Here is an 18,236-nt window from a genome sequence, read left to right as displayed (position 1 = left end):
CTTCCGATCTTATATACATACATACAGAAATACACAAACAACATTCATACATGTTTTTCCTATATAGACATGTACGAGTATATATCCATTTCACACAACATATCTAGACATGAGCACAAATGCATCATATATAAAAAGAAGTACACCCATCATGAGGAGGTGGTGAGGGATGGGTGGGATTAAAATGGGAAATGACAATAACTTATCTTATAACCATTATAATAATACATGCTTCACAATTGTTCAATGCTGTATGAAGATTCCTAGAGTATTTAGATATTTATCAAGTAAAATGGCAACCACCATAAACAGTAAACAATAGCTTATTTCACACTATATACAGGAATAAACAACTTCACAAACTACCATCGTTTGCTAAGACTGAGGGTTAGGGTAAAACTATTGAAATTACATATTAAGAAAAAGAATATAAGAACTTAACTTAAGAGTCTTTTGTGCACATCTTGCTCATGTACATAATTTATATTTTATTACACAAAATGGAATGCTTCTAGAAAGTCTCACCTTTCAGAATTTTCTGGTTGGATTACTTTAATATAAAGAACGTCTACAGCTCCAGGATCATCATTCATATATTCCAAACCAACAAGCTGACAGTGAAGGGGTTCATCTTTTAAAAGTGGCCTACAAATAATATATTTTTGTTATAAATGGAATACTAAGATAAATTACAATTATGTATTTAAAACATTTCTTTATTTAGTAAATCAGATATTTAACAGCACCAGAGACATGCTTTGTGGCAAAAGAGACGTCATTAACAGATGTTGCAGTATTAACTGAGACATGTCTTGTCACATAGCAGCATAGACACGTCTTGTCATGTAGTAACATTAACAGAGACATGTCTTGACATTTAGTAGCATTAACACAGATATGTCGTCATGTAGCAACATTAACTGACACATGTTTTGTCAAATGGCAACATTACCAGAGACATGCTTTTTCATGTGGCAGTAACATACATATTTGGTGGAGTGGCAACAGCAAAGACGTGTCTTGTTGTACAGCACAGTACAGAGACATCAATACAGACTATCCTATATTAATATTATCCTGGAAGTTAAGGTGGCAAGCTTGCAGAATTGTTAGCACAACAGGTAAAATGCTTAGCGACATTTCATCCATCTTCACATTCTGAGTTCAAATTCTACCAAGGCTGACTTTGCCTTTCATCTTTGCAGGGTCAATAAAATAACTACCAGTTGAACACTGGAATTGATGTAATTGACTTGCCTCTCCTCCCAAAATTGCTGGCCTTGTGCCAAAATTTGAATCAATATTATCCTGGAAGTAAACCTATGAAAATAAGCACTTGCACAATTTGAAATATATTTACACATTGGATTATCTATACAAATGACCTATTCAAACTCAGATTTATCTGAGAAGACAATGACTGAAAAAAAGGTTTTAACTGCAACAATTTGCTGTATATCTTTCATTATCTAATGATTTAAACACAACTAAGTCTCATAGGAAGCTGTAAATAAGTCAGACATAGTGATAAAGTAAATGTCAGTATAGGCATAAAACCATAAAATTCCATGTTCAAATGAAAGCATCATAATCTAAAGAAAAACATCCTATTTCAATTGGCTACTGTTACAATCTGGTTTGGTTAGATACATTCCTAATTTAATTTGCTGCTAAAACAAATTAAGTTATTTCAAAGAAATAGTAAAGCATTACCGAATTAAATTTTCATTGCATTTGTTTAGTAATTCTGTAGCTTTTTCAACCTCTGATTCACTTAGTAACACCAATGTTCCAATAGTTAAATGCAGCTTCTGACAATTTTGAAAGATCGATGCATCCAAACCCAAATCCTATAATGGAATTTAAAGTTTTTTTTTGTTTAACAATTCACAATCCTTAAATACATAACCAACACAAGAAAATTAATTAAAATTATTTTAATGAGTAATTTGAAAACATTTATGTTAGATTTTGTACTTGCAAGAATGTTTAGAATTTTAATGTTTAAAAACCAGATTTTGTTTGGTATTGCTTAATTTAAAAAGTCATAAAACAATAAACAAGTGGTATATTTATCACAAAGTAAAAATAGAAATTCTATTATCAAGGACTGATTCAACCAATAAAGGAAATACAGAAAAGAAAAGAATTGTGGAAACTTAAACAAACATCTATTTATTATAAATACTAATGCACCTGAAAAGATGGAGACTTTGTAGTTGATTGTGGGGCTTCCCTTTCAATAATATCAGTTGTTTCCCAACTAAGGCAAAAATCATCACCTGGGAACCAACTCACAGGAAGACAAACTATAAATAATTTTCCAAAATCATGTCATGATTGTTGATGTACATAAAACCTGATCATACAACTGGATATGTGGCATGTCCATTATCATTCCTAACATAAATACATGTTATAGATGATAGTGGTGATGACAGGCCCTCACAAAATAAAAGGTTTTCTTTTTGACAGCCAGAATATTTATAAAAACATTTGCAAATGAGATACTTCAGTCATTTCAGCAGACAATACCAGCTCACAAAAAAAGTCATTCTTGATAGCAATAATTCATCACTGAAAACTGAGGATCTTTATTCTTTTAGAATGTAAAAAATGGGTAATTTTCAGAAACTAATAAATTAAGAAAAGATTGTGAATGAAGGATATTAACCATCTTAATCAACTTATTAAGTCACTATTGTTCACAAACACCAGGTTTTTAAAAAGTTTTAAGTAAATTTTAAGTAAATTTACCCCATCACATTCTCGAAGCACATCTTCTTTAAACTCCAAAACTTGATTGTGTATAGATTTGGCTGTGATTGGAATAGAGAGGAAGTGTGTGAAAGGTTGTTTCTGTCTTGCTGAAATAACCAGTAATTCCAATCGGGTATATGCAGAAACCACACCTTTCTTGTCTCGACCCAGGATTACTAAAATATAATATAACAAACAAACAAACAAAAAAACTCAGTTGTGACATGTTATATATTTTACCTACTTTCAAAAAGATAATTGATAAAAATCACTAAAAGTATATTTATCAACAACTTATATTACTTTCTCTATAATGCATTGTTCTATGCAGGCAAAATGGTCTTATCGAAAAAAATTTTAATTATTTGCACATTCCTTCTAGAATTCACTCTCCACCACACTTGTCCATCCTTTAATAGCTTACCACAATTCAAACAGAAAATGAAATGTGGATTTAAGCATTTTAGCACTAACAATACAGTCATGAAATGAAACAGGTGCTTTTCTTATGTTTACTAAGATTCATTTAACAATGTACACCCAAGAAATTATCATCATCTAAACTAGTGTATGTGAGTGTATGTATATATATGTATTTTCTTATACTTGGTAACCTCACTAGTACTGGTGCCAGGAAAAAAGCACCCAGTACACCCCATAAAGTGGTTGGCATCAGAAAGGGCATCCAGTCATAGAAACCATTTCCAAAGCAGACACAGTCGCTCTTGTTCATCAGTTCCAGCCTATGCCAGTGTGGAAAATGGACATTAGAAAATGATGATGATGTATGTACGTTTTGGGCTGAAAAAATGAGAACAAATACTAAATGCATGTAGTTGCATTTACTTATTTGCAAATAGTTGATGATTCCCTGCATAGCTACATAGTTTCTTCTTACATGCAGCCATTCATGTGCCTGGATGGCCTCACTTAAGTGAAAAACTTTGAAGTAGAGACAGTGAGGATTATCAACTGATTCCAAATTTATCCTTCTTACTTTTATTACAATGTTTCTGTGTCATCAAGTATGACATAATTATGTCATATGGTACATCAAGTACAACATTATGTCATACAGCAATATCAACAACAGACAACAGTATAATCAAATTTATCATTAAGATTATAATGGGTTGTTACAAGACAGCAGATAATCATATCTAAAGAACAGTGGACTTTAAAAATATTTTTCTGGGCAGCAGTACATCATTATCAACATTTAACGTCCATTTTCCATGCTGGCATGGGTTAGAAAGCATGACAGGAACTGGCAAGGACAGAGGCTACACCAGATGCCATAGTCTGTTTTGGCTTGGTTTCTTCAACTTAATGCCCTTCCTAATCCCAACCACTGCACAGAGTGTACCAAGTACATTTTATGTGTCACCATCACCTGTGCTCTCTATGTGGCACCAGCACCCACACCAATGTTTTTTACATGGCACCTTAGTTTTAGGATATCAAATCTGTTGTGATGGACAGGTCTTCTTGAGTAAAGTAATGCACCACACATCTCAGTCTTCTGTCATCTCCTTCGTAAGGCTCAGTGTCTTGAGACTGACCTTCAATACTCTGTTCCATGTCTTCTTGGGTCTCCCTCTTCCACAACTTCCCTCTACTTTCAACAAAAAAAAAAAAGAATTCTGAAGCCTTGAAAGTTAGAACTATTCTTGGGTATATTTTGAGTTCTAATTCTAAATATCCCATAAGTTTTATCCTATAGGTTCTAGTCTTAGAGATACAGAATATTTCTTTATATTCTATCCACTATCCCCACATACATTGCAATTAGGGATCCCCAAGTACATTTTACTCCAATTTCAATGAATTCTCATTTGATGTCATTTTTATATAATTATTTTACAATAATTCCCAAGTGTGATGTTGTCAAAATATGTATCAAAAATGGGAAAGTAATTCATTCATTATTAATCTATTTATCAACTGAACAGATATTATGGCTTCATCTTAAAGAAATAGCATGCACCATCTAGATGTCTTTAACTATATTTGTGACACTGAATGAATGTAGGAAATCTATTTCTCATTTTTTTAACAGAGCACAATCTGCTTAATTTTGAGTATTGCTTGGAGACCGAGATAAGTAATGGGTTTCTTAAACTGTTTGCATAATTAACAGAGAGTATTTGAGGCAATGGATGGCAATGGACTAATGAGAAGAGGAGATAACTAAAATCTTGTGTGCTAATGGTTTGGCTGGAAACAAAAAATCAGTAAGATTGGTTCTGATTTTTGTATTGTCAATATCAAGAGGATCGATCAAAATAATCAAAGCAAATAGACATATCGTAATCAAGAATCAACCAGAAGAACTATCCTGCATCCAAATGAGATATTTGTTTCAGCTTCCAAAACTCCTAAATGGCAATGATGAATTACTTATGTCTAACGATATAGATTTCTGATTTATGGAATATGACTGATTTTCGAAAAACTTCATCAAAATTCTGGAATCAAAATTACATTTTATGGTAGCAGAGAAAAATATTCACTGCCCTTCTACTCAAAGGACACCATCCTAGCGTTCTACAATGATGTCAAGTTTTCTGATGAAACTGAGTAAATGAAAAAAACGTGCTAAATAAATGGTGGCTTTCCATTGACAGTTTCAAGTTTAGTGTAAAGTGTGTCCCTTTTAAACTACAGTAACAAATATGGCTCAATTTCAATTCATAACTCTTCAAATATGAGAGAGTTCAAAACAATCATTTTAGTTTTGGAGAAGATGATTTTTTTTATCAAGATCATCACTGAGAGGTTTGTGTAGACCTAAAGGTGAACATTTGAAAAACTTGCATAATGATATGCAAGCTCAGTTTAACGACCTGCTGAAGTTAAATATTCCACATCGGGTGACATTTCTTTTTGAAGTTAATGTTGCTGATGTAGATATCTGTTTGCAGGAGAATCTCATTGAATTGCAGAGTGATGAAATATTTCAAGCAAGATTTAAAGATGGAGAACATAATGTATGGAAAAGAAATGACACTGCTACAAAGTATCCACTATTCTGGTGGGGAAGCGCAGTTGTACTTTACTGCATTTCCTTTATCTTACCTTGTTGAATCTGGTTTCGGCCATGTCACTAACTTACTGTCAAAAGCTCGTAATCAAATGGACATTATAGAAAAAGATGATCTTCAATTATCATTGACAACATTGGAGTAGAATATTTTAAAACTAGCAGAGCAGCACCAACTGCCAGACGTGCATTAAAGAAATTAACACTAAAGTACTATCTGGTTTTAACAAATATATACTTGTATATTTATGACTCATTTTACTTGTGAACATTCATTTTTCATAGAATTTAGTTGTAAAGAAATTGGTTATAGGTCTACAGTTCACAAAATATTTTAACAATTTTTATACAAGTCCAAATAATATTTAATTATAAAAATACAATATGATTTTTTTTAAACATTGAATGGTGGTGGTGGTGGTAGGTTCACAGGAGTAAAATAGGAATCAAAGGGGTCCACAGATAAAAAAAGGTTGAGAACCCCTGGTTTACATAATTGTTGTTGAGAGTTTGGAACATAGGTGACAGGTACTATTTTAAAGAAACTTTTCCTTAAATTTGACCTGATTGTAATTGAGGTAGCTAATAAAATATCTAGATAATTTTTGGTGAAGAAGCTATAGTGAAGAAGCTATAAAGAATATTTCATGTTGAGTTTTTAGATTTAGTTTCATTAATTTCATATTATGTGCTATTTTTCCATAATCCTCTTTCATTTGACCAAGATATTTAAAATTTTGTTACATTTCTGATCTTTCTGATGTCTAAGGATGGATGTTTATGTGTATGACTCTTTTCACAAATCTAATTCTGGAGAACTGAAAGGGCATATTTACCTTGTCTAGTCTTACCCATTTTGCCCCGCCTAAATTTGTCTTTTATTTGCTCAAAGAGAACAATGATAATTTTCTGAACTAGTGATCTGAATATGTTATAGATTTTACTGATATACTTCGCTAGTTTTGGCAAGGTAGTGGACATTTGTAAAAAATATATTTTCTGCAAAGTCAAAAATGCAGTAAACATTATTCATTGTGCCCCACCTACTCTTACTGGAAACTGGAAAAGCAGACTCTTGGAAATAGCTGTTTCAATTTTCCTGTTTTTGTAGGGTGTGTTTTTTTTTTTTCCACAAATCTGTCTTTTAAATGTTGGTATCTCTCTCTCTCACACACACACACACACACTTACGTCTTTGGAGCAGCAACAATCACAAAAATGATTTTTTGTCTTTTTCATAATTTTCTGTCATTTTATCTTATTCTACTCACATTAAAAGGTAAAAAAATCTTACCCCACTCTTCCCTCCTGCAATGAAGGAAAAGTCAAACACCACAAGTGGAAGTGTGAAAAACAAAATTTGAATTTTGAAAAAGTGTATCTATGAAGTGACATTTTCAATCATTTATTTAAACTCTCTGCTAACTCACCAAATTCAATTATTTGAAATAGATGGGTTTTGAGATCTAAATTTGGTAATTTTCTAAAACTTTAATTCTTGTGTATGATGATGATGATGATGATGATGAAGGGGTCCACTGAACTTGAAGTGCTCCAGGCCCACCCTCTCCCCCATTGTTTAAATCCGGCCCTGTTGTGAAGCAATGAATCAAAGCAAATCAAGACGTTATTGACTCAAAGTAAATACAGAATGATAGCAGTGCACCTTATTTGACTGTCACTGAGAAGTGACACACAACTAATGCTAAGAGTGACTGTTAAATTAGGAGAAAGTGTGAGGAAAACCTTGCATGGATCCAACAGTGGACCAAACTACTGAGGTCAACTGCAATATAGTAGAAATAACCATTAAGGATATGAAAGCAGGAAAAGCTGCTGAATTATCAGAGATAATCAAGCAGACGCTGAAAATATCTCCAATACCACCAATATCTCCATGCACTACTAACTCAATGAAGTAGTTCAGGGAAATGTCACTTCCAATGACTGACACAGAAGTATTACTACAGAAGCAAAAGAGATTTAGAAAAAAGTAACTATAGAGACATTAAACTGATGGATCAAGTAACTGAAGTGACAGACAGTTATAGCAAATCAAAGTGAGAATGAACCTAAATGAGTTTGGTTTTGATCCAAGACATGGAAGCACTGACACCCTCTTCTTAATAAGCAACTACAAGAGAAATTCTTAACCAAGAATAAACCATTATACTAACGTTTGTTGCCTTGGAGAAGATCTTTGAAAGGGTACCATGCTCCATAGTCTGTTGGTCACTAAGAAAATTTAAGGCAGAGGAATGGCTTGTAAGCTATGCAAACCATGTATATAAGAGCCGTTAGCAAGATAAGAGTTTGTTATGAGATTAATGAGGAATTTAACCCACAAACAGGTGTCCACCAAGGCTGTTTTCACTCCTCTCCCTCCTGATTATAATAAGAACTTAAAGACAGTCTTCCCATAAGTATACTAACAATCTACTTTGCAAGAACAAATACGTTTAAGAATGAAAGGGAAAGTTTTTATGGAAGCAGACTAGAATTGAAAGGCCTAAAAGTCAATTTAGCAAAGATGACCATTTCAGTTAGCAAAATAGAAAACAGAACACTATTACCACAAAAATAGTCAAACAGAATTTGAATTTTTGTGTTACACAGACTTTGCCCAGCATTCAATTCATTTTTGGATATAGCCAAGATACATCATAAGATATTCAGCAAAAAGAAACAGGTACTTAGATTGTTCCAATTAAAATGAAACAAAAATATATTGTTCAATTTAAGGCTTTATCAATTTATCAAGAGAAAAACTTAGAAACAAATTTGTTTCCTCACCAATATCTCCATCCTGGCCCCTTGTAGGAATACGTATTTGGGTTCGTGTCTCATTCTCTATCCTTTTTTTTGTTTCTCCTTTCTTGCCAATAATGTATTTGAAATATTCACTTGCTATGGACATTTTCCCCTCAAATCCTTTTTCTGTCGCAACAACCTCAACATTGTCACAGCTTTCATCTTTTGCATATTCTGCATAATCCTCTGAAATAAAAAAATAAAAAACTCATTTAAAATTTTTCATTCACAATGCTAACACAAACTTAATTATTGTGGTTCTGTACAGATGGCATCTTTATGCAATTAATTCCAGTTTGAACAAATGAGTTGTCTGTTTTTTGTACATAAACAAAGCTTTACAGTTGGTTATAATTGTAGTTATGTAGTCTGTGTTGTTATTTCCATTTCATAAGTCTACATTAGTGTTGGTACTATTGATTAGCAATTGGTTCACTTTACAGAAAGTCTAGAAAATATTCCAGTAGGGAAGAAGAAAATGGTCTTACCAAATAACTCATCTTTAGCTTGTTTACTTTCAGTCTGTGAGGTTGGATACTTGCGATAAATTCTGTTGCCAATTTTCAATAAACTAGGCCTTAGAACCTCCATACTAAAAGAACAATGATAACAGGAAAATAATATTAGGAAACATTTCTAATTGGAACTAGAATTTATCATTTGAAAATTCAGATACAAAATTGTCAATTAAAAGAATAGATCAATTTTCAATAATGAAACTAACAATAAGTCTTAATTCACAATCACTTTGAGGTTAGGATGAATATATAGTTAGTTTCCAAATTATTAAGATATAAGAGATTATAACAAATGGATTTTAGACAAATATACAAGCAGAGTGTATATTTGTAGGGAAAGAATAATGTACATGTGTAATGGATAACAGAAGTACACTCCAGAAGTTATTGGGGTGGTGTTAGTTATAGAAAGATCAGAGATTTGGTTGATGTTTAGGAAAATGATCTGCCTACTGCAAAAAGTTTCTCTCTTCATATAAAAAGCAGAAGTACAATACTGTATGATAGTGAAATTTCTAAAGCCAAATATTAGGACCTGCAACAATTATACAGGATCAAAATGGGATCTTTTCCTTTTGGCCAGCACATAGAAAAAATAATCTTTTGTAACTAAACATTTTCAAATTTCGTATACTGGTAGAATGTATCATTTAAATCATTTACACTTGGCATTTTTAAGAAAATTCTTCATTTTCGAAGTTATTTCATGTTAAAGTTGTCATATTTTGGTAATTTCAACCAATCAATGACGTCTATTGAGGTGAAAACAATTACTGCTGTGGTTTGTCAACAAGACGTTCTGGTGGTGTAAATGTACTTTGCCACTGTTATTTCTGATATATTTACATTTGAGATACACGTGTATATAGTTTAATCAATCCAGTTATTAGTTATTTAAAAAAAATTTTCAGTTTATTTTGTTTGTAGAAGTATTTTCGTTTTGTTTTAGCATTTTTAAAATTGCCTATTTTGGGATCTTTTCCCTTGAATAAAATTACTGCTGTTGTTTGTCAACAACAACTATCGGCGGTAAATATTTTGTTTGTCACTGTTATTTATGACATCGTTCATACTGGTTTTAGCTTTAGAGTTTTAGGAGCAGGGTTAGGATTTTAGGGTTAGGGATAGGGTTTTAGAGTTAGGGTTAGGGTTGGGATTTTAGGGTTAGAGTTATGGAAAAATGTGAAAAATGAAGAAATTGGAGGTGGGGAACAAAAATGTCTTTCTGAAAATAGTAGCTGAAAAAAAACCCTAACCCTAACTCTAAAACCCTATCCCTAACCCTGACCCTAAACCTAAAGCTAAAACCAGTACAAACGCACAAACGATGTCATAAATAACAGTGAAAAAGTACATTTACACCGCCAGAACGTCTTGTTGACAAACCACAGCAGTAATTGTTTTCACATCAATAGACATATTGTCGTATTTCGGTAATTTCAACCAATCAATATTGGTTGAAATTACCAAACTACGACAACTTTAACATGAAATAACTTCGAAAAGAAGAATTTTCTTAGAAACGCCAAGAGTAAATGATGTTTTAAATGATACATTCTACCAGTATACGAAATTTGAGAGTGTTTAGTTACAAAAAATTTTTTTTCTATGTGCTGGCCAAAAGGAAAAATCCTCAAAATGTAATCCTTTTGATACACAGTTAGTAATTAAGAAATAGATTAAAGATACATTTAAGAAAGTAGTACAGAAATAACATTAAGATATGAATTTAGAAAAAACTAGTTTGAACATTAAATAATGTTCAAACTAATGTTTGAACATCATTTAATGTTCAAACTTAATAATGTAGTGAGGGAAATTTATTGATATACTGAGCAGCTAAATACCATAAGTATTTTGTCTAAAACCTTGCAAACTACTTCTCTAAATATTGAAATTACAACCTAATCAAGAATATTTTGAAAACTGATTCAAAATGGTTGTATTCTAGTTTCCATCATTAATTTTAAACATTAATATCCTTCTGAAAGATATCTTAAAACAATGAGACAGAGGTTTAAAATGAAATGGTTTTGCGGGTTGATATTTTGTCTTTTCTAGGTCCACAGGAACATATCAAAATTTATTTAAATGGCAATATTGGCCAATTCTTCCTTCTTTTTGTCAATTTTACATTCTTGCCACTACTTAAATTGCCACCGTCATACATATTTATAGACAGAATATAATGTCCACAAACACAAATCGAGCAAATGACAGGCAATATCTCAGTAGGTTGTCAAGCACTATCAAATTGGTCTTCTACACTATCCATATACTTACATAAATGTTTCAAAATTACATGAACAGAGCTTTGCACATGTAAATAAATCTACTTAATTACTTTTCTTATTTTTCCCACTACTCCTTTCTAAAGGACATAGTCAAGTCATACTTCAAACAATACAAAAGAGTATATTTCATATTGTCAGAAAGAAAAGATGTCAAACGTTTTGGACAATTGCTCTTCTTCAAAGAAAGGAAAACATCAGTAGGCTGCACCCTACATTCTGCTGAAAACGTCTTTGATCAAGTTTCAATTTCTGATATCGAACATTTAATTAGCATGTCGAATCTGCTGAGTAGCAAGAAAATGGCTGAAATGTGTTTAAATCCTCAGTACCCGAAATCCAGTTTTGAGTCATTGTTGCAGCTACTTTTGCTTATGCTAACAGCTTCGAGAAATGGCTATTCTATCCTATTTCGTGCTCCCATTGAAGTCAACAGGACTGATCACCCACTGATGATTTGGATCAGCAATTCTCTGCACTATTTTGATTATAACAGTATACCATACATTTAGATTTCCCTGATTGTTAGAATTAACAAAATGGAAAAACAAAACTTCAAATAAGCTATCATAAACTTATTGTAACTAGAAATAACGGTAAACAGTAAAATAAGTTTTGAAATTACTCCACTTTCTCCACCTTGTGGAATTTTCTTTTCTTTTTTATACTGGGCATGTTTATATGGTTATTTTGTTAAAAGGTGAATTAAGAAATGAATGTTAAACCAAACAAGTTTACATATAAGTAATCGATTTAAAATTACAGTAAATTAAAAGTGCATTAGTTTTCCCCACCCCAACTATAAGTCCTTGGCTACTTCCTTTAATGTTAATTTACCAGCAAACTATATACTATCATAGGCGAACTTTTGTTTTCCAGTCAAAATATACCTTTTAAAATATCCGCAGAATCTGAAATTTTCTGTTACATTTCATTAACCTTATAATAGAAATCAATTACAAATTCCTAATCCGTGAGAACACATCAAAATTGAATTTAGAATGGTTTGAATTGCTTTAACGATAATTAAAGTCATTATTAGTGGGGGGTGAGGAGAATAAATTTCTAAGGACTGTAATTAACAAACATACGGGTAAAACATTAGCATGTCTAACTTATTATTAGGCCCATTGGTTCAGTTTTATATTTAAACAAACATCTATTCCAGGTAACATGGAATAAAAGGTATTCATTTAAAATTTCCGGGAAGCTAATTTAATCTATTTGAAAGAGAAATATTTTTCAAGATCAGGAAAATTAACAGAAATTATTGTGCAGTTAAAAGGCAAAATTGTTAATAATAAGAGTGAAAAGATTTGGTGCAGCAATATATTAAGTATACACATCAATGTACCTAAGCGAAACAAAAATATTCTCGCTTTAAATAATCACGTTTCACTGAGCAAAGCAGGTAGCCGGGGATTATATTCAGTTCCGCCAATTCGGCGCACGCGTATTGGCTATTCGTGTTACCAATTTCTCAAATAAGGTATCAGGAAAATCCTTGTTTATTACTATTATTATTCAGTTGAGTAATTTTGGAGCTTTCAGACATTTCGATTTGAAAACGTAGTTTTCATGAAATAGTCAGTGCGTCCCGTTATGTCATTTTACAAGGTTTCCCGTTGTTGTCGCCCTTAACACACTCTTTGCTGCCTTCTGCCACTTTTGTTGAAAGTAAAAGGAGATAATTCTCACAGCTTTAAACCTATTTCACTCAACTGAATAACATTCTATATTAAATCATTCTGGCCATACCTCCTAGCAAGGTAAGAGATCTTAGATATTACTTTCACTTCTGTATTTAATATATATTTCTTACATTACTTCGTCCTTCATGGAAGCTTGTAGTCGTTTAGGTGTAATCGCAACAATGGGAATAATTGAGTAGCAGTTGGCTAATCGAGCAAAATTCTCGTTTCAGTGTTTCTTTATTTCCCAGAAGCGTCCTTAAATATTATATTTATTCTAACAATGCGTCTGCCAAATTCCTTAGTTTTCGTCATTCCTTATGCCATTTTCGTCCCTGTTGCAAAAGGATTATCGTCTTGTCTAACGGTTGTCTTTTAACAGTTGCTCTTCAATTTTTCTGATGATTTTTCCCTATTTGTATCCAATACCTGATGTAATTATAACTTTTTAAATATTTCCATGTCATTTTCGTGTTTGGTAGTTCCCCCTTTTAATGTTTCCCTTCTATATAAACATTCTAAGCTCCTACGAAAAGTGATTCATACCTCTCATAGGTATTTTGTAATACTATTTCCAAAATATTTTATTTAAAAAAAACGTCATCTAAACATTGAAATTGTAAATGTTCTCATTTCCCACAAAGCTCTTAATTATTTTCATTCATTCTGCCTCCTTTTTTTTCTTTTCTCCTTTACCTTGTTATGGTTATACGGACAATGACGGCTGTGAAGAGAGCCCGGTTATTAATAATGCTCACTATAAAGAGACGAAATCGTTCGCGGTTGGTTTTTGCCTGGCTTAAACCGATTGAATGAGTACTAGTATAGTAAAGTTAAATTAGTCGACTATTTTTTCATTACAGAACCGGTCTTATACCTACCTACTTATGGTTATTTATAAAATATAATTTAAATAAACATTTATTGTCCTAAAATTACACAGCCTCGGAAAACAATTTTATCTACGTTCCGCATAGATGGGCAAATACATCTTTATTTGATGAATGAATAAATCATTGTTGATAGGTTTTGTTATGAAAAATTTGAGCTACCTCGTTTGACTTGCCTTCAAGAACAAATTTTTAATCTTCGAAAGTGAGTTCAGCCAGTAGATCTCTCGCATTTCATTCAATGCTTTATTATCTGTCTAACACGAATCTACTGAGCCAACATGGGAGCCTTTACGTAGTCTCTTGACTTGCTAAAAATAGTAACCAAATTTTCAAATCACAGCAAACCATCTTGAAAAAGGAAAGAACACCATGAATAATGTATTCCTTGATACCATTTAAGGTACAGTGGTTCTGGTTGGAATGTGTTTGTGTCTTTCTCAGTCTGACTTTAGCTAAATAATAACAATAATCACTAGTATAAACTCTAGGGTGTATTTTTTTATTATGATTTTATTAGTCTAAATGAATGAATGAATGAAGTTCTGTTTAAAATCTAATTGGTATAGCGGGATGTAGCGATAAAAAGTGTGTGAACCGAAGAAACTCCATCTAAATACGATACTATTCTCAAAAGAACAGTGAATTGAAACAGAATTATGTATCCAAATGAGACAAGAACACCTGCAATTACTTAATATATGAGCTGAAAGTCCGACAATATTACCTTATATTTAATGTGGTTAATTCTCTAAGGTAGGTAAAAATTATTGTACAAGTAGGTGTTGATTTTAGTCTGTTGACAGTTATCAGTTCAAGTTTCGGTTTTAAGCATTCAACAAGATTCTTGGAACATCTTGTGTAATTTTTTTTTTTTTATAGTTTTAATTTAAAATTGAATTTATAAAGATATTGGTGTCTTACTTTGTTAAGTTTGCAGTTGCTGTGTTAAATTGTCAATGAATGGAAATATTCCCGTTATTGATAATCTCTGAATTACAATAGCGAATAAGTTTCTGTGCAGTGATAACTTCTGATTCCAACAAACTGGAATGATGAAGAAATAAATAATTAGCAGTGCTTTGAAGGCGGGGCACAATGAGGAATATTTACTGCATTTTCAACTTTGAGGAAAAAAAAAATTTTCTTACTAATATCCAGTATCTTACACAAACTATATCAGCTAATCAAATGACCTTCTCTAAATGCATTAAAGACACTAATTATCACCGTTCTCTTTGTGCATCAAAGACAAATTTAAATGGGGCAAAATGAGTAAGACCAGATAAGGCAAATTTGCCCCTTCAGTTCTTCAGAATTACATTTGAAAAAAGACTCATACACATCAATGTCCATCCTTAGATATCAGTAAGATCAGAAATGCAACAAAAAATTTTAATTTCTAGGGCTCATGAAAAAAATGACATGATATGAAATTAACGAAACTCAACATAAGATATTGTCTATAGCTGCTTCAGGATCTGCTGGAGTGGCTCTCCTCCCGATATATTCACACACCATGCAGTTAAAGAGGAGAAATTAGTTATTCCTCATTTTGCCCCATTGTAGACATCTTTTAAAAATTGAAAATTATCGAATAAGACATTAGTGCATGAAAAAAATTATGTGGAATCCAACAGAGAAAGGATAATGATTGCTGAACACCAAATATTATCCAGATACTTTATTAACAACCTCAATTACATTTGGGTCCAAGTTGAGAAAAATCTTTCTTCACAAAAAAGAGGACCTACCACCTAACTGTTTCAGACTCAACTTCAGCAACTGCTAACTAATTTTTACTCCCAAAGATGATGCAATACTTGCAATGTTATGGCTTCAAATAGGTAAGGAGAAAACAAGAAACCAGAAGTTACTCATTTTACATCCCCTCCCCATCCTATTAGCAAAGTCATGACAACCAATATAGTATTGCTCTAAGATTGTTTATCTTTTTAATGTTTGACTGCTGGAAGCACTGCCAACATGCTGAATACAGTGTGTTGTCCAAGCTTGTATTTGATCTGAGATTAGAACTTCAAGTATGGACTAAGTCCAAACTGGAAGGGTCTGGGGTATCCAATTTAGGCTGGATCAAGGTAGCAATGGCTTTGAAGTGAAAGCAGTACTGGACAAGTGTGAGTGAGTCTCACATCAAAGGGCCAGTTTTGTTTGAGACTGTTGCTGTCAATGCTTAATTTCACCTGGTAACTGATAGAACATTCTGAGTCATATAACATGAGGTGTAGCGGCATTTCTGGAAAAGATCACAAAGGAGGCAATTTTGATAATTGGCTTACAGCTCCATTTGGCAGAGAAATAAAAAAAATTTAAGAAAATACTTTAGAAAAGGTTTATCTTTGTCGTCGGTGATTATGTTGGTGCCTACACTTCCTACAATGTGCAGTATAAAAAAATAGGAACTATACCTGGCTTCAGTATAGCACTGATCAATTTTGGATCACTTGAAAGAATTTGACAGGGTAAACTATATGTAACTGGCAAATATACTACAGGCAAGAGGTTTTGAATATATATTTTCATGCATTGAATAGTCATTCTTCAGTGGTAACATCTGTTTGAGATAAATAGTTTCATGTTGGAGCCTTTCAGTATTGCTACTTCTAGTCCAAGTGCATTAGTGTATAATTTTGTAGATAAAAATAATGTACAATGATTAAGTTGTCATGAAGAATGAAAATTCAAAGTTTCAGTTAGATGGTCTTTTTCAGAGAGAAATATATGTATGTGTATATATGGTTGCTAACATGAAAGATAAATGAGAGAGGAGTGTGGGAGAGAGGGAAATAGAAACACAGTGTAAGTAGTGTGGGAAGCAATGGAAAAAAAAAGTGAAGGGATGAGGAGGGACAATTGCAGGAACTAGGTCAGTTGAAAAGGGAGATTGGAAGTTCAAGCAGATTGAATTTTCAGGGGTGGGAGAGATGAGACAGTTGAAACAATAATTTTTCACTAAAAGGTTAGAAATTTGGTAGGGTGGAGAGCAATCAGTTATACTTAACTGAGTATATTATTTTATTGAATTCAAAAGAATGCAAGGCAATGTTGGCCGCAATAGAAAATGAACTCAGAATGCAAATACTGAGGGCACATGAATGTTTATGTGCAAATGTGTATACAATATGTACAATGCCTTAAGAAAAAGAACTGATGCAACTGCACCCATAAATGATACAAAAGACTACTAAACATGTCCACATACACATTCAATTACATGCACATAGATACACACATAACATCTCATAGCATACAGACACAATATATTGTATTGCTTCTCCCTAACATTGTTTTTCTCTGATCTCAAAAAATTATTAATAATAAAGAAATGCAATTATGAGGAGAGTGATAATAATGAACTACTACTAATATGTATTAGTGGCACTGTCTCATCTCCAAAGACTTTGGATTCATTTGAACCTTATTCTTGTTAATAATGGTTGTTAACTCACTAGTAGATTTACCTTTAACAATACAGTAAACTTTGGAATATGTATGGAATTTTCAAAAATTAGAGAAATGTGATGAGAATCTTGTATTGAGAATATGAGACAACTCAGCTTAAATTTAGATGTGAGAAGAAATTAACTGCCTTTGGCTAGTTCTAAGCACTAAATTGTCAAAGACAAACTGAATTTGATGGAGTTTTGGACAATGGATTCCTCTAACTGAATTTTTGTTACCTAGCCAAAGATAAACCTCTGTAGGAGAAATACCTAGCCAAAGATAAACCTCTGTACCTGGCTTTCGTTGACATGGAGAAAACCTTTGACAGGGTCCCCCGCTCCCTTATCTGGTGGTCAATGAGGAAACTAGGGATAGATGAGTGGTTAGTGAGAGCTGTGCAAGCCATGTACAGGGATGCTGTCAGTAAGGTGAGGGTTGGCAACGAGTACAGTGAAGAATTCTGGGTAGAGGTAGGGGGTCCACCAAGGTTCAGTCCTCAGCCCCCTCCTATTTATCATAGTCCTCCAGGCAATAACACAGGAATTCAAGACGGGATGCCCCTGGGTGCTCCTCTATGCTGATGACCTTGCCCTAATTGTTGAGTCACTATCAGAACTAGAGAAGTTTCAGGTGTAGAAGCAAGGACCAGAATCGAAGGGCCTTAGAGTCAACCTAGCTAAAACCAAAGTCCTAATAAGTAGGAAGGTAGACAAAACACAAACCCCTTCAGGTAGATAGCCCTGCTCTATCTGTGGAAAAGGCGTAGG

General features: G+C 32.9%; 2 protein-coding genes across 3 annotated transcripts in view; one reads left to right on the top strand and one right to left on the bottom strand.

The window, feature by feature from the left end:
- Window positions 1-13,340, bottom strand: part of LOC106877572 (activating signal cointegrator 1 complex subunit 1) — a 25,696-nt gene extending 12,356 nt beyond the window's left edge. The window contains exons 1-6 of one of the 2 annotated variants that reach the window (XM_014926509.2): window positions 13,246-13,340; window positions 9,103-9,206; window positions 8,597-8,800; window positions 2,758-2,936; window positions 1,714-1,850; window positions 526-645 (exon numbers count right to left, since the gene is read on the bottom strand). In XM_014926509.2, the coding sequence (XP_014781995.1) occupies window positions 526-645; window positions 1,714-1,850; window positions 2,758-2,936; window positions 8,597-8,800; window positions 9,103-9,206; window positions 13,246-13,262 (761 nt within the window). In that variant the 5' untranslated portion in view covers window positions 13,263-13,340. Of the gene's footprint in view, window positions 1-525; window positions 646-1,713; window positions 1,851-2,757; window positions 2,937-8,596; window positions 8,801-9,102; window positions 9,207-12,777; window positions 12,914-13,245 lie in introns of those variants that run through there. The other variant, XM_014926510.2, reaches the window with a different exon arrangement.
- Window positions 13,062-18,236, top strand: part of LOC106877571 (uncharacterized) — a 62,164-nt gene continuing 56,989 nt past the window's right edge. The window contains exon 1 of the mRNA XM_014926508.2: window positions 13,062-13,192. The gene's annotated coding sequence lies outside the window, so the exon portion shown is untranslated. The remainder of the gene's footprint in view (window positions 13,193-18,236) is intronic.

The sequence above is a fragment of the Octopus bimaculoides genome, chromosome 19 (assembly GCF_001194135.2).
Source record: "Octopus bimaculoides isolate UCB-OBI-ISO-001 chromosome 19, ASM119413v2, whole genome shotgun sequence".
Taxonomy (NCBI): domain Eukaryota; kingdom Metazoa; phylum Mollusca; class Cephalopoda; order Octopoda; family Octopodidae; genus Octopus; species Octopus bimaculoides.
Note: the sequence above shows the minus strand (reverse complement) of the source record. Positions and strands in the feature narration are given on the sequence as shown.